This window comes from Mauremys reevesii, linkage group 16 (assembly GCF_016161935.1).
Source record: "Mauremys reevesii isolate NIE-2019 linkage group 16, ASM1616193v1, whole genome shotgun sequence".
NCBI classification, from domain to species: domain Eukaryota; kingdom Metazoa; phylum Chordata; order Testudines; family Geoemydidae; genus Mauremys; species Mauremys reevesii.
The window spans coordinates 9,100,977-9,120,364 of NC_052638.1; the positions used below are offsets into that span (position 1 = coordinate 9,100,977).

The 19,388-nt window shown below is 49.0% G+C and overlaps 1 protein-coding gene and 1 long non-coding RNA gene across 4 annotated transcripts in view; both read right to left on the reverse strand.

Annotated features, from left to right (window-relative positions):
- LOC120384368 (polymeric immunoglobulin receptor-like) overlaps positions 1–11,893 on the reverse strand; it is a 28,506-nt gene extending 16,613 nt beyond the window's left edge. For both annotated transcript variants that reach the window (XM_039503038.1, XM_039503037.1), the window contains exons 1-2: positions 11,806–11,893; positions 10,177–10,267 (exon numbers count right to left, since the gene is read on the reverse strand). In XM_039503038.1, coding sequence (XP_039358972.1) covers positions 10,177–10,267; positions 11,806–11,808 — 94 coding nt within the window. In that variant the 5' untranslated portion in view covers positions 11,809–11,893. The remainder of the gene's footprint in view (positions 1–10,176; positions 10,268–11,805) is intronic.
- The window catches only part of LOC120384378, a 57,929-nt gene that overhangs the window by 26,045 nt on the left and 12,496 nt on the right, over positions 1–19,388 (reverse strand). The gene's annotated exons all lie outside the window — the stretch shown is intronic.

Genomic DNA, 19,388 nt, shown 5'->3' on the forward strand with positions numbered 1-19,388 from the left:
GCTTGCTGAACCGTTTCGTTTTTAATAACTCTTGGCACAATGGGGATGTTCCAGAGAACAGGAACAAAAGCTAATTTTGTGCCAGTATTTTAAAAGGGTAAACGGAGTGATCTGGAAAACTATCAGCTGGTTAGTCTGACTTTAATCCCAGACAAACAAACTTGATATAGTTTTTTAATGATGAATTTGGTTGATAAAGGTAACTGTCAACATAATACATTTAGGGCTTGTACACACTACACTTATAGGGGTATAACATATGTTGCTCAAGGTGACTAAGCCACTCCCTGGAGCGATGCAAGTTACACCGACCTAAGCACCAGTGTGGACAGCGGTATGTCGGCAGAAGAGCTTCTCGCACAGACACAGCTGCTGCCTCTCATGGAGGTGTATTTATTGTGCCAATGGGAGAGCGCTCTCCCGTCGGCATAGAGCATCTTCACCAGACATGCGACACTGGTGCAGCAACATCTGATGTAGACTAACCCTTAGACTTCTCTAAGGCCTCTGATATTCTGATTTTGTATGGTGCTGTTTTTTAATCAACATAGAATATAGAATTGTAGGATTAGAAAGGACCTAGTCCAGTCCCCTGCACTCATGGCAGGGCTAAGTACATCTGTATTGAATGGTATAGAATCATCAAAGCACAGGACTGGAAGGGACTTCAATAGAATAGGTCACCTACTCCAGTGCTCTGCCCTCAAGGCAGGACTAAGTAATAACCAGACCAGCCCTGGCAGGTGCTTGTCCAACCTGCTCTTAAAAATCTCCAGTGATGGAGATTCCACAACCTCCCCAGGCAATTTATCCCAGTGCTTAACCACCCTGACAGTTAGGAACTTTTTCCTAATATCCAACCTAAACTGTCCTTGCCGCAATTTAAGCCCATTGCTTCTTGTTCTATCCATGGAGGTTAAGGAGAACAATTTTTCTTCCTCCTCCTTGTAACAATCGTGTATGTACTTGAAAACTGTTATCATGTCCCCCCTCGGTCTTATCTTGTCCAAACTAAACAAACCCAATATTTTTCAATCTTTCCTCATAGATCATGTTTTCTAAACCTTTAATCATTTTTGTTGCTCTTCTCTGGACTTTCTCCAATTTGTCCACATCTTTCCTGAAATGTGGCACTCAGAACTGGACACAATGCTCCAGTTGAGGCCTAATCAGCGTGGAGTAGAGCAGAAGAATGACTTCTCGTGTCTTGCTTACAACACACCTGCAAATACATCCTGGAATATTTGCGCTTTTTTTTTTTGCAACAGTGTTGCACTCTTGACTCATATTTAGCTTGTGGTCCACTATGACCCCCAGATCCCTTTCTGCAGTGCTCCTTCCTAGGCAGTCATTTCCCATTTTGTAAGTGTGAAACTGATTGTTCCTTCCTACGTATCCTTACTGAATTTCATCCTATTTCTCCAGTTTGTCCACATCAGTTTGAATTTTGATCCTAGTCTCCAAAGCATGTGCAACCCCTCCAAGCTTGGTATCATCTGCAAACTGTATAAGTGTACTCTCTATGCCACTATTTAAATCATTGTTGCAGATATTGAACAGAACTGATCCCTGTGGAAGCCCACTCGAAATGCCCTGGCACCTTGACTATGAACCATTGATAATAACTACTCTCTGGGAATGGTTTTCCAATCAGTTATGCAACCGTCTTTGTCATAGGTCTCCTCCCCCACTTGGAGCTGTTGAGTTCCAAGATGGGGACCTGCATGGACTCTTCTAAACTAAAATTCTAGTTTAGATCTACTACGCTGCCACCAGCTAGGTTTTTAAGTGTCTAGCACACTCCCTGTTCCCCTGAACTTTCCCTGGGAAACACAGATCCAACCACCTTGAATCTTAGCACAAAGGGAAGCAGCCCACTTCCCCCCTCCCTCTCCCCTAGCCACTTGGGAGAGATACACACCGATTCAACTCGTGAATCAAACCCAGGAGGAACTCACTCTTCCCCCCTCCCCTTCCCTTGAATTTCCACAAGAGAAGGAATTAACCAAGTCCAAAGAAAAGAAAGAATTTATTAGAAAGAACAAAAGGAAGTACACTATCTCTGTAATACCAGGATAGAACAATCAACAGAGTCTAAATTATAAACCTGGAGAGAACTCCCCCTCCCCCTTTCTTTCTCAGTAAAAGCAAAGTACAGCAATAGAAATAAAGAGATTCCTTTAGCAAAACACACAATTGCCAATACAGAAATAAAAGTAAAAAAAATACTAGTTCACCTTTCTAATACTCACTAGACTGAATAGATGAAAAATACTGCAGAAACCTGGGAGGACTTGATTAAGATGTCTGGACTCCCTTAACTCCCAAGAGAGACTCTCTCAAAACAAAGAACACCGAAAAAAACTTCCCTCCACAGAGATTTGAAATTATCTTGTCCCTGATTGGTCCTCTGGTCAGGTGGTCATCAGGTACTGCTTGTTAACCCAGTACAGGTAAAAGAGACCTTAACCCTTGACTGTGTATGACACGCCCCCCAAATCGCAGACAGTGGGGAACCCACATTGGCGGTGATTTCCTTCTAGAACTTTAAAGTAAACATATTAAAAACACATGCACTGTTACAGATACTACTAAGTATGTAACCAATGAGATTTTTTACATTTCAAGATCAGTTGTTAACCATTTGATTCTGGGAAACTTTCACGAGAGAGTGCATCAGCAACCTTGTTGGAAGCTCCTGAAATGTGGTGAATTTTCAAAATCAAAATTTTGGAGAGCTAAACTCCATCGGAGAAGTTTCTTGTTGTTTCCCTTGTTAGTATGAAGCCACTTTAGCGCAGTATGGTCGGTTTGTAGCTGGAACCGCTGTCCCCAAACGTATGGGCGTAGCTTTTTCAGGGCATACACAATGGCGTAACATTTTTTTTTTGACTGATTGACCAGTGGCTTTCCCTCTCAGACAGTTTCTTGCTGAGAAACATGACAGGATGGAAGTTGTGATCCGATCCTTCCTGCATGAGAACTGCTCCTACCCCACGTTCAGATGCATCTGTGGTCACTAGACCCTTTACTAACTGTTTATGACAGCCTTCTAGTAGCTTCATCTAGGTTGTATTTCCCTAGTTTGTTTATGAGAAGGTCATGCGAGACAATATCAAAAGCCTTACTAAAGTCCAGATATACCACATCTACTGCTTCTCCCCTATTCACAAGTCTCGCTAACCTGTCAAAGAAAGCTATTAGGTTGGTTTGACATGATTTGTTCTTGGCAAATCCATGCAGACTGTTACTTATCACCTTATTATCTTCTAGGTATTTGCAAATTGATTGCTTAATTATTTGCTCCATTATCTTTCTGGGAACTGAAGTTAAGCTGATTGGCCTGTAATTCCCCAAGTTGTCCTTATTTCCCTTTTTATAGATGGGCACTAGATTTGCCCTTTTCCAGTCCTCTGGAATCCCTCCCCTCTTCCATGACTTTTTGAAGATAATTACCAATGGCTCAGGTACCTCCCCAGTCAGGTCCTTGAGTATTCTAGGATGTGTTTCATCAGACCCTGGTGACTTGAAGACATCTAACTTATCTAAGTAATTTTTAACTTGTTCTTTCCCTATTTTAGCCTCAAATCCTTCCTCATTTTCAAGCCTGGTCTACACTAGGCGTTTAAATCGGTTTTAGGAGCGTAAAACCAATTTAACGCCACAACCGTCCACACTAGGAGGCACCTTATATCGATTTTAATGGCTCTTTAAATCGGTTTCTGTACTCCTGCCCGACGAGAGGAGTAGCGCTAATATCGGTATTAACATATCGGAATAGGGTTAGTGTGGCCGCAATCGACGGTATTGGCCTCCGGGAGCTATCCCACAGTGCACCACTGACCGCTCTGGACAGCATTCTCAACTCGGATGCACTGGCCAGGTAGACAGGAAAAGCCCCGCGAACTTTTGAAATTCATTTCCTGCTTCGACAGCGTGGAGAGCTCATCATCACAGGTGACCACGCACAGCTCATCAGCACAGTTAACAATGCTGTCTCCTGAGAATCGAAAAAGAGCCCCAGCATGGACCGCTCGGGAGGTAATGGATCTGATCGCTATATGGGGAGATGATTCAGTGCTAACAGAACTGCGTTCCAAAAGACGAAATGAAAAGGTATTTGAAAGAATTTCTAAGGCGATGACGGATAAAGGCCACAGCAGGGACTCCGTGCAGTGCAGAGTGAAAGTTAAGGAGCTCAGACAAGCCTACCAGAAAACCAAAGAAGCAAACGGAAGGTCCGGGCAGGTCGAAAAACATGCCGCTTCTATGCTGAGCTGCACGCATTTTAGGGGCTGCGCCACAAGTACCCCACCCTGACCGTGGATTCCGAGGTGGGGGTTGTAATCTCTGCCATGTCTGAGGATTATGCAGACGGGAAGATGAAGAGGAAGAAGAAGAGGAAGACCTCGCAGAGAGCACACAGCACTCCGTGAACCCCAGCAGCCAGGAGCTTTTTATCACCCTGACGGAATTACCCTGCTCCCAGCCCTCACAAGCAACTATTCCAGAGAATGACGCCCTGGAAGGGAGCTCTGGTGAGTGTACCTTTGCAAATAGCAAACAGTGTTTTTTAAGCAAGCCTTTTTTAATGATTGATTTGCCCAGAGGACTTGGGATGCATTCGCAGACAGTATAGTTACTTAGAAAAGTTTGTTAACATGTCCGGGGATTGAGAGGAAATCCTCCAGGGACATCTCGATGAAGCGCTCCTGTAGGTACTCCAGAAGCCTTTGCAGAAGGTTTCTGGGCAAGGCATCCTTGTTCCGCCCACCATGGTAGGACACTTTACCATGCCATGCATGTAGCAAGTAATCAGGTATCATTGCGTGGCAAAGCATCGCAGCGTATGGTCCCGGGGACTGCTGGCATTCAAGAAGCATCCGCTCTTTATCTTGTTCTGTTATCCTCAGCAAAGTGATATCGTTCAGGATAACCTGGTTAAAAATCAGGAATTTAAGTAAGGGGTGGCCATTTTTCTACTGGTTTCGTGGAATGCAGCAGCTTAAAAAGACACTTTCCTGCACGTAGCGGCGGGGAGGGAGGAGTGAAATGCCGATGATCTTTTCTGTTTGGTCACCGTGGGTGGGGAGGGGAAGGTTGTTGATTAGCAGGAGCTAGCGTGGTATTAGACATGCGTTGGGGGGAGGGTAAATCACTGAGACAGTGGCTTACCATGGCCGCATGCAAGCTGAATTCTGATGCCTGGACCTGATGTGTCTGTGAGATCTGTAAACCCAGAGCTGCAAGCGGTCACTATTAAGATGAAAAATGCGACCTTGTAGGGAAATCACATGTGCTAGGTGAATAGTGATGTTCACTGTGAAACAGTATAACCATTGTTCTGTAAAATGTATCTTTCTAAATATTTATCTCCCTCATGCAGCTGCAAATTTTTCAACCATCCCTCCTCCATCCCAAAGGCTAGCACAGATAAGGCGGAGGAAAAGAAGACGCGAGATGAGATGTTCTCGGATATTATGGAAGTTACACACAATGAAAGAGCTCATCTGAATGAATGGAAGGACGTGGTTTCAAATTACAGGAAAGAGGCCAGTGAACGTGAGGACAGGAGGGACAACCGAGATGAGAGGTGGCGACAGGAAGACCGGCAGGAAAATCAGCGGTGGCGGCAGGAAGATCAGCGGTGGCGGGATGCAACTCTGGGGCTGCTGCGTGATCAAACTGACATGCTCCGGCGTCTTGTGGAGCTTCAGGAACGGCAGCAGGATCACAGAGTGCCGCTGCAGCCCCTGTATAACCATCCTCCCCCCTCACCATGTTCCTTAGCCTCCTCACCCAGACGTGTAAGAACGCGTGGGGGGAGGCTCCGTGCACCCACCCACTCCACCCCCGTGGACAGCCCAACCAGAAGGATGCCGTTACTCTGAATTTTTTTTTAATGGCCTTCTCCATCCCTCCTTTCCTCCTCCCAAACCACACCCTTACGTCTCGCCCTCATTTTATAATGAATCAATAAAGAATTCATGCTTTTTAAATATAAGTGACTTTATTTGCATAAGTAAGCTGTACTCAAAGGGGGAGGGGGAGTTGCTTACAGGGACTGAGTCAATCAAGGGGGTTGGGTGTTCATCAACAAACACAGCAGTCACACTGTACCCTGGCCATTGATGAAGCTCGTTTTCAAAGCTTCTCTGATGCGCACCGCTTCCTGGTGTGCTCTTCTAATCTCCCTGGTGTCTGGCTGCGCGTAATCAGCGGCCAGGTGATTTGCCTCAGCCTCCCACCCCGCCATAAAGGTCTCCCCCTTACTCTCACAGAGATTATGGAGAATACAGCAAGCAGCAATAACATAGGGGACATTGGTTTGGCTGAGGTCTGAGCGAGTCAGTAATGTGCGCCAGCGAGCCTTTAAACGGCCAAATGCACATTCCACCACCATTCTGCACTTGCTCAGCCTGTAATTGAACAGATCCTGACCACTGTCCAGGCTGCCTGTGTATGGCTTCATGAGCCATGGCATCAAGGGTAGGCTGGGTCCCCAGGATAACGACAGGCATTTCAACATCCCCAACTGTTATTTTCTGGTCTGGGAAGTAAGTCCCTTGCTGCAGCCGCGTTTAAACAGAGTAGTGCTTCTGAATACGCGAGCGTCATGAACCCTCCCTGGCCATCCCACGTGGATGTTTGTGAAACGTCCCTTGTGATCCACCAGTGCTTGCAGCACCATTGAAAAGTACCCCTTCCGGTTTACGTACTGGGTGCCCTGGTGCTGCGGTGCCAAGATAGGGATATGGGTTCCATCTATCGCCCCCCCACAGTTAGGGAATCCCATTGCAGCAAAGCCATCCACTATGGCCTGCACGTTTCCCAGAGTCACAACCTTTGTAGCAGCAGCTTAGTGATTGCTTTGGCTACTTGCATCACAGCCCCGCAGTAGATTTTCCAACTCCAAATTGATTCCCGACTGACCGGTAGCTGTCTGGCGTTGCAAGCTTCCACAGGGCTATCGCCACTCGCTTCTCTACTGTGAGGGCTGCTCTCATCTTGGTATTATGGCGTTTCAGGGCAGGGGCAAGCAAGTCACAAAGTTCCATGAAAGTGCCCTTACGCATGCGAAAGTTTCGCAGCCACTGGGAATCGTCCACACCTGCAACACAATGCGGTCCCACCAGTCAGTGCTTGTTCCCGGGCCCAAAATCGGCGTTCAATGGATAGAATCTGCCCCATTACCATCAGGATCTCCAAAGCGCAGGGGCCCGCGGTTTGAGAGAATTCTGTGTCTACGTCCTCATCACTGTCATCGCCGCGCTGCCGTATCCGCCTCTTACTCGCCTCGGTTCGAAGGTCCTGGTTCAGCATATACTGCACGAGAGTGCGCGAGGTGTTTAAAACATCCACGATTGCGGTATGGAGCTGAGCAGGGTCCATGCTTGCTGTGCTATGGCGTCTGCACGGTTCACCTAGCAAAGCAAAAAAGGCGCAAAACGGTTGTCTGCCGCTGTCAGGGAGGGAGGGAGGGGTGAGGCTGTACCCAGAACCACCCGCGACAATGATTTTTGCCCCATCAGGCACTGGGATCTCAACCCGGAAATGCCAAGGGGCGGGGGAGGCTGCGGGAACTATGGGATAGCTACGGGATAGCTACCCACAGTGCAACGCTCCAGAAATCGACGCTAGCCTCGGACCATGGACGCACACCACCGATTTAATGTGTTTAGTGTGGCCGCGCGCACTCGATTTTATAAAATCTGTTTTACAAAACCGGTTTATGCAAATTCGGAATAGTCCCGTAGTGTAGACGTACCCTCACTGGCATTCACTTTGTGAGACGTCCAATCACTACTAACCATTTAGCACATCTACCATTTCCACACTTTCTGTTACTGTTCCCCACCCTCCCTGCCCCATTGAATAACGGGCCTACCCTGTCCTTGGTCATCTTCTTGCTTCTAATGTTATTTAGCTCAAAGAAGTTCTGGGCTTTATGCAGGAATTACTAAGCGAGACTCTGTGTCTTGTGTTATGCAGAAGGTCAGTGTAGATGTTCAAATGATCCCTGCCTGGCCTTAAAATCTATGAAAGCCAGGAACACAGGCCATTATTCTGCTGTACCTTGTGCAGTCAATTATACTGTGCAAAATGTGTGTAAAATACAGCAATTCTGCTTTGTTTCCTTTGCACAGGTGGACTCAAGGTTCTTTTCTCCTTTCATTACCAGCCTCTGCTTCTACAGGGAATCGATATCAAGTCCACTAAGAGACTATAAGTCATATCCAAAATATCTAGAGTTCAGAGTTTGCCTGCCATCCCTATATTCTCGAGAGATTCACTGCACAATTGTCCTCCTGCTCTGCAGATTCAGCTGTCCAGTCTTCCCTCTGAACCAGAGATACAGACTGTTTACTCAAAGAATCAACCTGGATGACAAGCCTGGAGACACTCCTGTCCCAACACCATTGTCTCCCCGACAAGTTGGTTAAGCTTATAGGGCTGTTTAAACTCTCTAACAATTTTTATTCCACCTGAAATCTCCTCAAAGCTCCCGACCATGGATTTTTTCAAAGCAAATTCAGTGGATTCATCTTCATTTGTAAAAGCAGCAAAGAATCCTGTGGCACCTTATAGACTAACAGACGTTTTGCAGCATGAGTTGTGGGTGAATACCCACTGTCGGATGCATCCGACAAAGTGGGTGTTCACCCACGAAAGCTCATGCTGCAAAACGTCTGTTAGTTTATAAGGTGCCACAGGATTCTTTGCTGCTTTTACAGATCCAGACTAACACGGCTACCCCTCTGATATTATCTTCATTTGAAACACTTTGGCCACTAGGCACCAACACACTTTCCTCAGAAGAGAGACTGTTTACTATTAACAATGGCCCATTAAGAGTCCATGGAAACAATTCCTTTTTGCCCCTACTAGGCAGAACTACTGACTTTTTACAGACTTCAAAGACTTCTTCTGTCTGCTCTACAAACAGAAAAGAGCTGGAGAAACAGTCCCCTTTAACAGACAAACGGCTTGGGATATCCTTTCCCTTGTCCCAGCAAACATGGCTGTTCACGGACCATTGCTTGGAGATTGGGATAGCTCCCTTCATAGGCAAGTCATTATCCTTAACATACACAGGAACATTTCCTTCACTGTCACAGTTCTCCACACTGGTAACAGGTAAGGTGTAGGGATACTCACATTCCACTAACCTGGCCTTCCCAGACTGTCCAGTTAGGGTATGTCTTCACTACCCGCCATATCGGCGGGTAGCCATCGATTTCTCGGAGTTCGATATATCGCGTCTCATCTAGATGCGATATATCGAACTCCGAACGCGCTCCCGTCGACTCCGGAACTCCACCACTGCGAACGGCGGTGGCGGAGTCGACGGGGGAGCCACGGACTTCGGTCCCGTGCCATGAGGACGGGTAAGTACTTCGAACTAAGGTACCTCGACTTCAGCTACGCTATTCATGTAGCTGAAGTTGCGTACCTTAGATCGAACCCCCCCCCCCCCCCAGTGTAGACCAGGCCTTAGACAGAGTCCCAACTGGAACCTTTAGGCCCGACTGGGAGGCAAATTGATAATAGTCACAGCAGGGACACCTACAGTTAAGGATGCCTAAAGGTTTCCATTCTAACCCTTGGCTTTTCAGTTGCTCAGAATTTTCCAAAATTTTTGCTTATTGGGCTATTGCTTATCTGTGCAAAGGGGAAAGATTAAGCCAAAACTAAGTTTTGATGATGAGAAATGTGAAGAAACACACTTTTCCCAGGATAAAACAAAAATTCAGTGCAATGTTTTCTTTAAAACCCCTGAAGCCAAAACACTTCGAGATAAACTGCCTCACAGCTGGAGCCCCGGGGCCTTTAAATTTTGATTTAAAGGGCCCGGGTATTTAAAGGCCCCGCCTCTTCTGATTGAGGCCACACCCACAGCTGAGGACTCTGGCGTACCGGTAAGTCCTTTAAGTTACTTTCACCCCTAGATCCAGACATTCCCAGTGCAGTCAGCAGGCCCAGGGAGGCACTTGCAGAGGAGAGACCTGGCCTGGACCATGCCTGTGCAGAGGAGTTCACCAGCCCCTGGCCTGGACGGAGCAGGAGTAACTGATGGTGCCACAACACCACTCCCCTCCCAAGGCTTTCTCAGGGATACGTCTGTGACCCCTGGCAGGGTCAGCGGCAGGCCACCAGAGCTGCAGGAAGGCTCACCCCAGTTAATGAAGGCAAAGCACAGGAGTCGGATGACATTCCAGCCACATCCCCAAGCCCTTGGACTGGAGCAGAGTCCTCCGGCGCTGCCCTGGGGGTCAGAAAAACATGTCCATAAACCCCTCTGTGCTTCCCAGCAGCCAGCTCCAGGCATATTGAACACACTGTCCTGAACCAGACCCTGTTGGACACACCTGGCTGACACAGACAAGACCAGGGCTGTGAGACGCAGCGCGTGGGTGTAAAACACAGTGCAGAACCCTCTGGCATCTTCCCAACAGGGGCTGAGCCCAGCCTTGCCCAGAGATCTGGGGGAACGGAGCGGGGCTCTGAACCGGTTACGCTAGGGTGGTGGTGTGGCAAGGGCTGCAGTGCTGGCTGCTCCTCTCAGCCAGGTCTCAGCTTCCCGGGGGTGGCTGGCTGGCTCCCCAGGCAGCCTCCCAGGCCGGAGAGGCTCCATGCTGTTTTTTGGCTGGCAGGGAGGCTCTGAATGAGCCCATCTCTGGTAGCCCATCTCCACTTTCCCAACCAATCCTCATGCTGGGGTTGCTGCTATTCTCTTCCCAGTGACCCCACAAAGCCCGGCTGTCCCAGCCACCTGTAGTGTAGGAGCTCTGGAGGGACGGCAGAAAGGAAGGGGAAAGCGGGGAAGAGCCCCCCCCCCCATGCAGTTTTTAACCTTTAGCTCTGCTTCCCAGGTCAGGCTCTGGAACTGATGTGCAGGGGATATTCATGGGTGCCTGGGGGAGAGAGATCCTCCCAGCCCAGGGGACTGGGTGAAAGCCCAATTGCACAGCAGTGGGAGGGGGGGCTCCCCTTATCTGCTCAGGGCTGGCTGGGGGGTGGGGAGAGCTTCTCTCCCTGGCCACTCGGGGCTGGGCAATGGGGGGTTCTCCTTGGCCATTCAGGGCTGGGCAGTGTGGTGGGGGGTTCTCCCTGGGCAGCTCAGGGCTGGGTGTGGGTGCATGAGGGGGCTCGCCTCAGCTCAGGGCTGGGTAGTGGGGTGGGGGCTCCCCTGACAGCTCAGGGCTGGGCAGTGGGGGGGGGTCCCCTGACAGCTCAGGGCTGGGCAGGGGGGGGGAGGGGGCTCCCCGGACAGCTCAGGGCTGGGCAGGGGGGGGGGGCTCCCCAGACACCACAGGGCTGGGCAGTGGGGGGTCTCCCCTGATACCTCAGGGCTGGGCAGTGGGGGGGGGGACCCATGACAGCTCAGGGAAGTGCAGTGGGGGGGGTCCCCTGACAGCTCAGCGCTGAGCTGTGGGGCTCTGCTGGTTGAAGCTGGGTGGTCTCATTTCAATTAATCTTAGTCAGTTGAGCACAGGAGAGAACTCAACCCCCCTCACCACCTGGAGTTTCCTTCTGTGGGGGTCTGTGGGGCACTGTCAGGGCATCGTCCCTGTTGCCCAGGCAGGGTCCTGCTCTGGGGGCCATTTGGGGTCTCTGTTCCTGGCACTGTCCCCTGTCCCCACACTCAGAGGTGTCTGGGGCGGAGGGTGGGGGCTGTCGCTAAGGAGCCAGCTGGAAGCTCTCCCTTGTGAGCAGCAGCTCCTCTGCCTGCCTCACTCCTCCCTAAACACTGCGCAGGTGAAGCCAGCCATGTCCCCGAGTAGAAGAAGGTGCTAGACCTACCATCTCCAGTGCGACCTGCCAGCCTCCACTCTCCTCCCCTCTCGCTCAATCTCTGGACCGGAGACGACTTAAACCGTCCCTCTGCTTGGCTGTGTCTTGCAGCACTTCCTTCTCAGCGTGCAGAACCTCACTGCATCCCCTCCCTATTCCTCCCCCCACACCGAGTCACAGCTTGAGGAGTCATTGGGCCAGAGAGAGTGTGACAGTGAAGCCTGGTGGGTAGAGACTGACCTGGGAGGTGGGAAATCCAGGGCCCAGTCCCCCTGCTCCAATGATTTGGTATTGATCCAGCATACGACAACTGAAACCGAGGGCTCCTCCATCAGACTATCCCTTAGCCCAGTGGTTAGGAAACCTGTCCTGAGAGGTGGGAGACCCCTGTGCAAATCCTTTCTCCCCCGCAAGCAAATGGAGGAATTGAACCTGGCGTTTAAGTCTGGGGTTTAGCTGCCTGTGATTTTCTTGGGGTACCCAGGACTGTGAGTCACCCTGTAGCCAGAGGGAGCATTGTCATGATGGCTGGGGTCAGCTCCCTAACCCCCCCAGCCCGTCAGCCACTCAAGCACTCTCCTAGGGTTAGGCCGGCCCTGTCTGCCTCCCAGGTGCACCCCAGTTCCCTTGAAGCAATCCCCTGTGATATCCAGCCCCTGATGCTGCTACTCCCAGAAAACCCAGAGCCTCTGACCCCAAAGGAGTAACATATCCCACTTTACCAGTTTCACCTTAAATCATTGCTCCTGTGAACCACACAGCACCTGTAGTGAAACAAGAGAAGGTTTATTTAAGAGAGAATACAGAGTCCACAAGAAACAAGAGAGCAGTTGAAACCAGTGGTTACAATACAAAACAAAATCATAAAATGCAGACTAGGGCCACACTTATCAATAGTTCCCTTTCCTAGCTGGCAAAATACCCCCTCTCCCCCCCGCACCCTCCAAGTTCAGTCTGTTGCAGAATTCGCTAGTGTCACAGGAACCAAGCTCCAAACGTTCATGAAACACCCCCATTGAGCAAGATGTTTCCTCAGTGAATGGATTCAGGGGGCCTCTCCCCTTCAGTGTTACACTGAAAACGTCTTTTGTTTCTATTCCCAGGCAGGATGATCCCTTGTCTGTTGCAAGGTTTCTTTTTTTTACTGCCAACTGGTTTTGATGGTTTGCAGTTGTTTTGGAGCTGGGAAGGGGGACGCGGGGTAAAGGCTCTGTGGCGTCGGAGGCGGGAAGGGGGCCGCGGGGTAAACGCTCTGCGGCGTCGGAGCGGGGAAAGGGAATCGGGGTAAAGGCTCTGTGGCGTTGGAGCCGGGAAGGGGGCCGCGGGGTAAAGGCTCTGCGGCGTCGGAGCCAGGAAGGGGGGCGCGGGATAAAGGCTCTGCGACGTCGGGGCCGGGAAGGGGGACGCGGGATAAAGGCTCTGCGGCGTCGGAGCCAGGAAGGGGGGCGCGGGATAAAGGCTCTGCGGCGTCGGGGCCGGGAAGGGGGACGCGGGATAAAGGCTCTGCGGCGTCGGAGCTGGGAAGGGGGACGCGGGATAAAGGCTCTGCGGCGTCGGAGCCGGGAAGGGGGACGCGGGGTGAACGCTCTGCGGCGTCGGAGCTGGGAAGGGGGACGCGGGGTATACACTCTGCGGCGTCAGAGCTGGGAGCAGAGCACTGGGGAACAGACTCTGCCGGCATGTAGAGCTCTGGATATGTTTGCTTGGAACTAACCCCAATAAACATCATGTTGCCAGCTCTTCTGCTTTCTGCTCTTCTGCTTCCTGTCTGCGTGACAAGAACCCGGGGAGATGGGGAAGAGAAAGTGCTCTAACAGCTGGAACCCGGGGAGAGGGGGAAGGGAAAGTGCTCTAACAGCTGGAACCCGGGGAGAGGGGGAAGGGGGAGCCATCCAACAGCCTCTTCCTCTCCCTGTGCTTCAGTTGCTGAATCTGTGAAATGGGAATAAGGACACTGAGCTCCTTTGCACAGCACCTGGAGATCTTCTGATGGAAAACACTGTATAGGAACCAGGTGTTATTACTCTAGGAGACTGGAGCCTAGTCAGACGCTGACTTAACAGAGCTCTCTCCCAGAATGGGGTCAAGTACCAGAGCGGGAGCTGTGTTAGTCTGGATCTGTAAAAGCAGCAAAGAGTCCTGTGGCACCTTATAGACTAGCAGACATATTGGAGCATGAGCTTTCGTGGGTGAATCCCCACTTCGTCAGACGCACGTCTTACTCTCCCAGAATGGAACGCACTGTCTGGTATTGGGCTAATTACAGGGTGTTCATTTTAAGGATGGGTTGGATAACGATTGGCTTGTACTTGTGAGGAATGGGATACGTGGGTGTCCTTTTCTCCCACTTCCCACAGCCATTAGAATGAAGGGTTCATGGTAGGACAGTGAATACATTCCCCCAAGTTTTCCAATTTCCTCTCTTCTCTCTCATTAAACCTTCACAAGTAGGTCCCATTGTCTCTGTCTCATCTAGGATTGCTCTGTGCTCTGTTGGAGTCTTTTGTTCTGTCCTGCTTCCAGGTGAAATAGTCCTGGAGGGATGTTTTTCCCCAGGAATTACTCTGCCCACTTCCAACCAAAATCAAAATAAGAACACCCTTAGCTCCACACAGTGCTGATTCCAAAGAATTGCCTTTGGCTCCAGAAGGATGAATACCAGACAGAAGGAGGAACCTGCAGTGCAGACCAGTAAAAACTATGAGCCACTTGGCCAATGTAAATCAAACCTAGATTTGTGTGCCAGACTCTAACCATCTTCCATTTGCAAAATGTTTGGGGTAAAATTGTACCTTTGAGTGGAGTAAATATACACCAACGGGGCTGTCCTGAGAGGCTGTGTTAATGCCCAGTAATTTGGTGGCATCAAATGCACATGGAGTGTGGGATTCTATACATTAAAATAAGCATCAACCAGACCTAATTTCTCTCTGTTCTGTCCCTAACAATTGTTGCTGAAGAAGAAGGTAGAGGTCACAGCTTTGCTTTCCAAGTTCCACCTCCACACAGAAAGCTGCTTCGCAACCTCACTCTGACCTCCCTTTGCAATAACTGAAGGCCTCTGTCACCGCAGCTACAGCCGCAGAGCGAGGGACGGCCCTGCCCCATGGAGCACACAGGAGCATTAGCCACAGCACCTGTCCAGTCACAGTGCTGGGAACTGAACCCACAGCTCCTGGGACCTAGGGCCTGAACCCAAAGACAGCCTTCCTGCTGCTCTGTGCAGCATCTCTACAGGGGCCAGATCTTCTCTGCCTCCACAGTCACCCCAGGAAACCTGCCTTGCATGCTGCAGGGCCCTTCTCTCCACCTAGCCAGCAGGGGCGCCATTTCCGGTGTTATGACATCTTGTGGCAAGTCACTTAAGGGAGACAGGTTAGGGTTAAAATTTTAATGTTTGTTCTTACTTTGTTACTAACTCTGTGGAGCGAGTGACCCCATCAGGACTCCTGGGCTCTATCTCAGCTCTGGGAGGGGAGTGGGGTCTAGTGGGGGTATCTACATCTGGGTTCTGTATAAGAACGGCCAGACTGGGTCAGTGCCAGGTGCCTCAGAGGGAATGAACAGTACAGGGAATCATCAAGTGATCCATCCCCTGTTGCCCACTCCCAGCTTCTGGCAAACAGAGGCTAGGGCCATGCAGAACATGGGGTTGCATCCTTCCCACTCTGACTAATAGCCATTGATGGACCTGTCCTCCAGGAACTTCTCTAGTTCCTTTTTGAACCTTGGTATAGTTTTGGCCTTCACAACATCCTCTGGCAAGGAGTTCCACAGGATGACTATGAAGCAATACTTTGTTTTAAATCTGCTGCCCATTAATTTCATTGGGTGGCCCCTAGTTCCTATGTTATCTGAAGAAATAAATAACATTTCCTTATTCAATGTTCATGATTTTCAACCCCCCTAGTTGTCCCTTTTCCAAGCTGAAAAGTCCCAGTCTTTTTAATCTCTCCTCATGGGGAAGGTGTTCCATACCCCTAAGCATTTCTGTTGCCCTTTCCAAATCTAATATGTCTTTTTTGAGCTGGCGTGACCAAATGCACACAGTATTCAAGATGTGGGCAGACCATGGAGATTGAGGCAATATGGTATTTTCTGTCTTATTATCGATCCCTTTCTTAATAATTCCCAATATCTTGTTAGCTTTTTTGCCTGCTGCTGCACATTGAGTGGATGTTTTCAGAGAACTATCCACAATGACTCCACAATCTCTTTCTTGAGTGGTAACAGCTAATTTAGACCCCATCATTTTGTATTTAGAGTTGGGATTATGTTTTCCAATGTGCATTACTTTGCATTTGTCAACATTGAATTTCATCTGCCATTGTGTAGCCCAGTCACCCAGTTTTGTGAGAGCCCTTTGTAACTCTTTGAAGTCAGCTTTGGACTTAACTATCTTGAGTAGTTTTGTATCGCCTGCAAATGTTACCCCCATTTCCAGATCATTTATGAATATGTTAATCAGCACTGGTCCCAGTACAGACCCCTGGGCGATACTACATTTATTCCTGCTGTTTGTTTCCTATCTTATCTTATTGTTATCTTATCTTATATATCCTATATATTCCTATATCTTATATTATTGTTTCCTAGCTGTTTGTTTCCTATCCTATTCCTACTGTTTTTTTCCTATCTTTTACCTGGAGTAGCCACCATGTTTGTGTTCCGAACACTCTCAGATATGTCAAAGGCGTGCCGAGGCATATGTCATCCGCATAGACAAACTTGCGAGATCCAGCAATGGTAGGTCATTCGAATATAAGTTGAACAGTGTTGGAGATAAAACTGATCCTTGCGGGAGGCTGATGTTTGTACATTTCAAAAGGAAATGGTGTGACTGGCCATAGCTGAGAGCTCTCTACTTGCAAGGGATTACTGTGCAACTGATCATATTTTTATTTTCTCCTGATTTGACCATTGCAGTGTATTGTTTATCTGAAGCTCACAAAGAGATTTGACCCAGTCAAGACAAAATGAATGGAACAGATCATATCCACCGAGAGGCGATGGATGTACCTTCTCCTGGCACGGGAGTGGAAATCAGTGAATCTGTTTCTACTTTCAGGTGAAAGAAAGGCAGTGCTTACTGTGATGAAGTGGGGGATTTTCTTGTGTTTTCCTTGGTTTTCCAATGGTTTGCATGCAGAGGGAGTGTCCCTGGGTGTTACTGGTTTAATGATGTCAGGGGAGAGGGAGGTTGTTACCTCTCAAGGGAGGAAGATTCCAAGACATGGCTGAACTTAAGAATGCAGTCAGGCAGGAAATGATACCCGTGCAGATGCAAGAAAAGCATCTTATGACTCCTGTTTGGGAAAAAGCCAATTCTGCATCATTTATTAAACAATGTAGCTGGTTGCACCTCTGAAAATCACAGCCAGGCAATGGAAAATCACTGACAAGGAGGTGAGCAGAGAAGAGCCAAATGAAGCATATTTTGACTGATGGCTCTGCATAGCTAGAAAAACAAATAAAAATTCTCTGAAACATTGATGTTTTCAGGTGATCATCATTCAAGATGTGAGGGGACCAGGTAACCACCCATGCCAGGAGGAAATGAGTGAAAGAGACTGTCCTGGGGAAGAAGTAAGAAATGCCCAGGCTCAGAGCACCCACGTGGATATTAATGGACCTTATTAACTTGCAGGTAGAAGAACTGCTGCTGCTTCACTTGCCAAGGGAAGAATGTGAGAAGCAGGTGCAGACTTTGCTAACGCAATGTGCCTGGCCACCTGTTGAATCCACAGAGGGGACAGAAGAGCATTCTGCAGCTATAGTCCTGGGAATGGAGAGCAGCCGCCTGAGACAGTGCAGCCAGTTGCACTTTCCAGCTGTAAACATCCCTGCAGATCATGGGCCAAGGAGGTGAGTTTCAAGTTTCTCTTGGTGTTCCTTTCTATGCATCCGAAGAAGTGAGCTGTAGCTCACGAAAGCTCATGCTTAAATAAATTTGTTAGTCTTTAAGGTGCCACAAGTACTCCTGTTTTTTTTGCGGATACAGACTAACACGGCTGCTACTCTGAAACCTCTTATTACCAAATGAATCTTGTGCCAAAGCAGCAGTTGCAAACCCAATCAGGAATATATACCAAATATTGATCGTTCCACCAGCAGATCGTACCTCTCCTGATAGGAGAGCAGAGGCTGTGGTGCTCTAGAAGGAATTAATGAAGCTGATCTGTCCATTCTGTACCAGTCAAGTGGAAATGAATGGATCCTCTCTTACTTTCCGATGGGAGAGGCCAGGGGCAGCTCTAGGGATTTTGCTGCCCCAAGCATGGCAGGCAGGCTGCCTCCAAAGCCACGGGACCAGTGGATCCTCCGCAGGCAAGCTGCCGAGGGCAGCCTGCCTGCCGCCTTCATGGCGCCAGCAGACCGCCCCCCACGGCTTGCCGCCCCAAGCACGCGCTTGGCCTGCTGGGGCCTGGAGCCGCCCCTGGGAGAGGCGCATCTGAACACTGAGGATATAAAAAACTTGAGGAAGATCCTAGAAGAGCTGTGACGGTTCTCACTGAAAGGAAAAAAGTGAAATTAATCACTGCTGCCAAGAGGTAAAGAACTCACCTTCTCTTGACTTTCAAGGTTAAGTTCCTGGATCTGGTTATTCTTTCAGATGGAAGAAATGAAATTCATCTTGCATGCCAGGAGAGGAATACTGTGCGAGCAACCTGACTGGCCAGGTGAGTGACCCGTTGTGAAGTGAAGAAAGTATTTTTCCTTGTAGATAAGGAATAGTTCAGGAACCTATGAAATCTGTTTGGAAGATTGCAGGTAACTGTATCTCTGGTCAGCTCCCCACAGCCTCAGTGAATATTTCTATATTGGTTATTTGCCAAGGGAATAAGGTTGGGGAAAGCACCATAAAACTGTAGGACACCCCAAGATTGACTATAAGTAATGCTGTGTCAAAAACTGATTGTTACAGCTGATGACACATCCCAAGATACGTGAAGAGTTGAGGACCATAGCAGACAACAGGGATTCCTCTTTATCAGGAGGTAAGGAATATACAGTACCTGCGTATAGCATCCCAGTGCAAATCAAAGACTTTGTTTTTTCTTTCGGAGCCTATGTTATATGATGTAAGAGAAGCATCCTGTGAGTCTATTCATGGAAAAGGAGAGTAGCCACTTATCCCCAGGAAGTGTTAAACAATGCAGCTGGTTGCATCTCTAGAAACACAGCCACACTCAGACCGTTCCCGGCACGGAGGTGAGCATCTAAGGTTCCATTTTGCCACCTAAATTAAATGAAAAATGATCATTTCAGTGAAGAGCCCTCCAGACACCAAACAAATCTGTCACATATTGATCGTTACAGCACATCGCACTTCTCCAGATGTCAGGAGAGCAGGGGGCTGTGCTTTTCAAGAAGCAGTTATGGACACTGATCATCCCCTTTCGTGAGGTGAGAAATACACATTCTCAGAGAGTTCAAGTGACAATAATGGGTCTGGTCAGTCTTTCAGGTGGAAGAAATGCAGCTGAGCTGATCTTCCCAGACAGGAAGGCTTGAGAGACACAAAGGAGCTGGTTGTGAATAGAGAGAGAGGAACTGGAAGGAGAAGTTAGTGCAGGGGAAGAGGAAAGCCC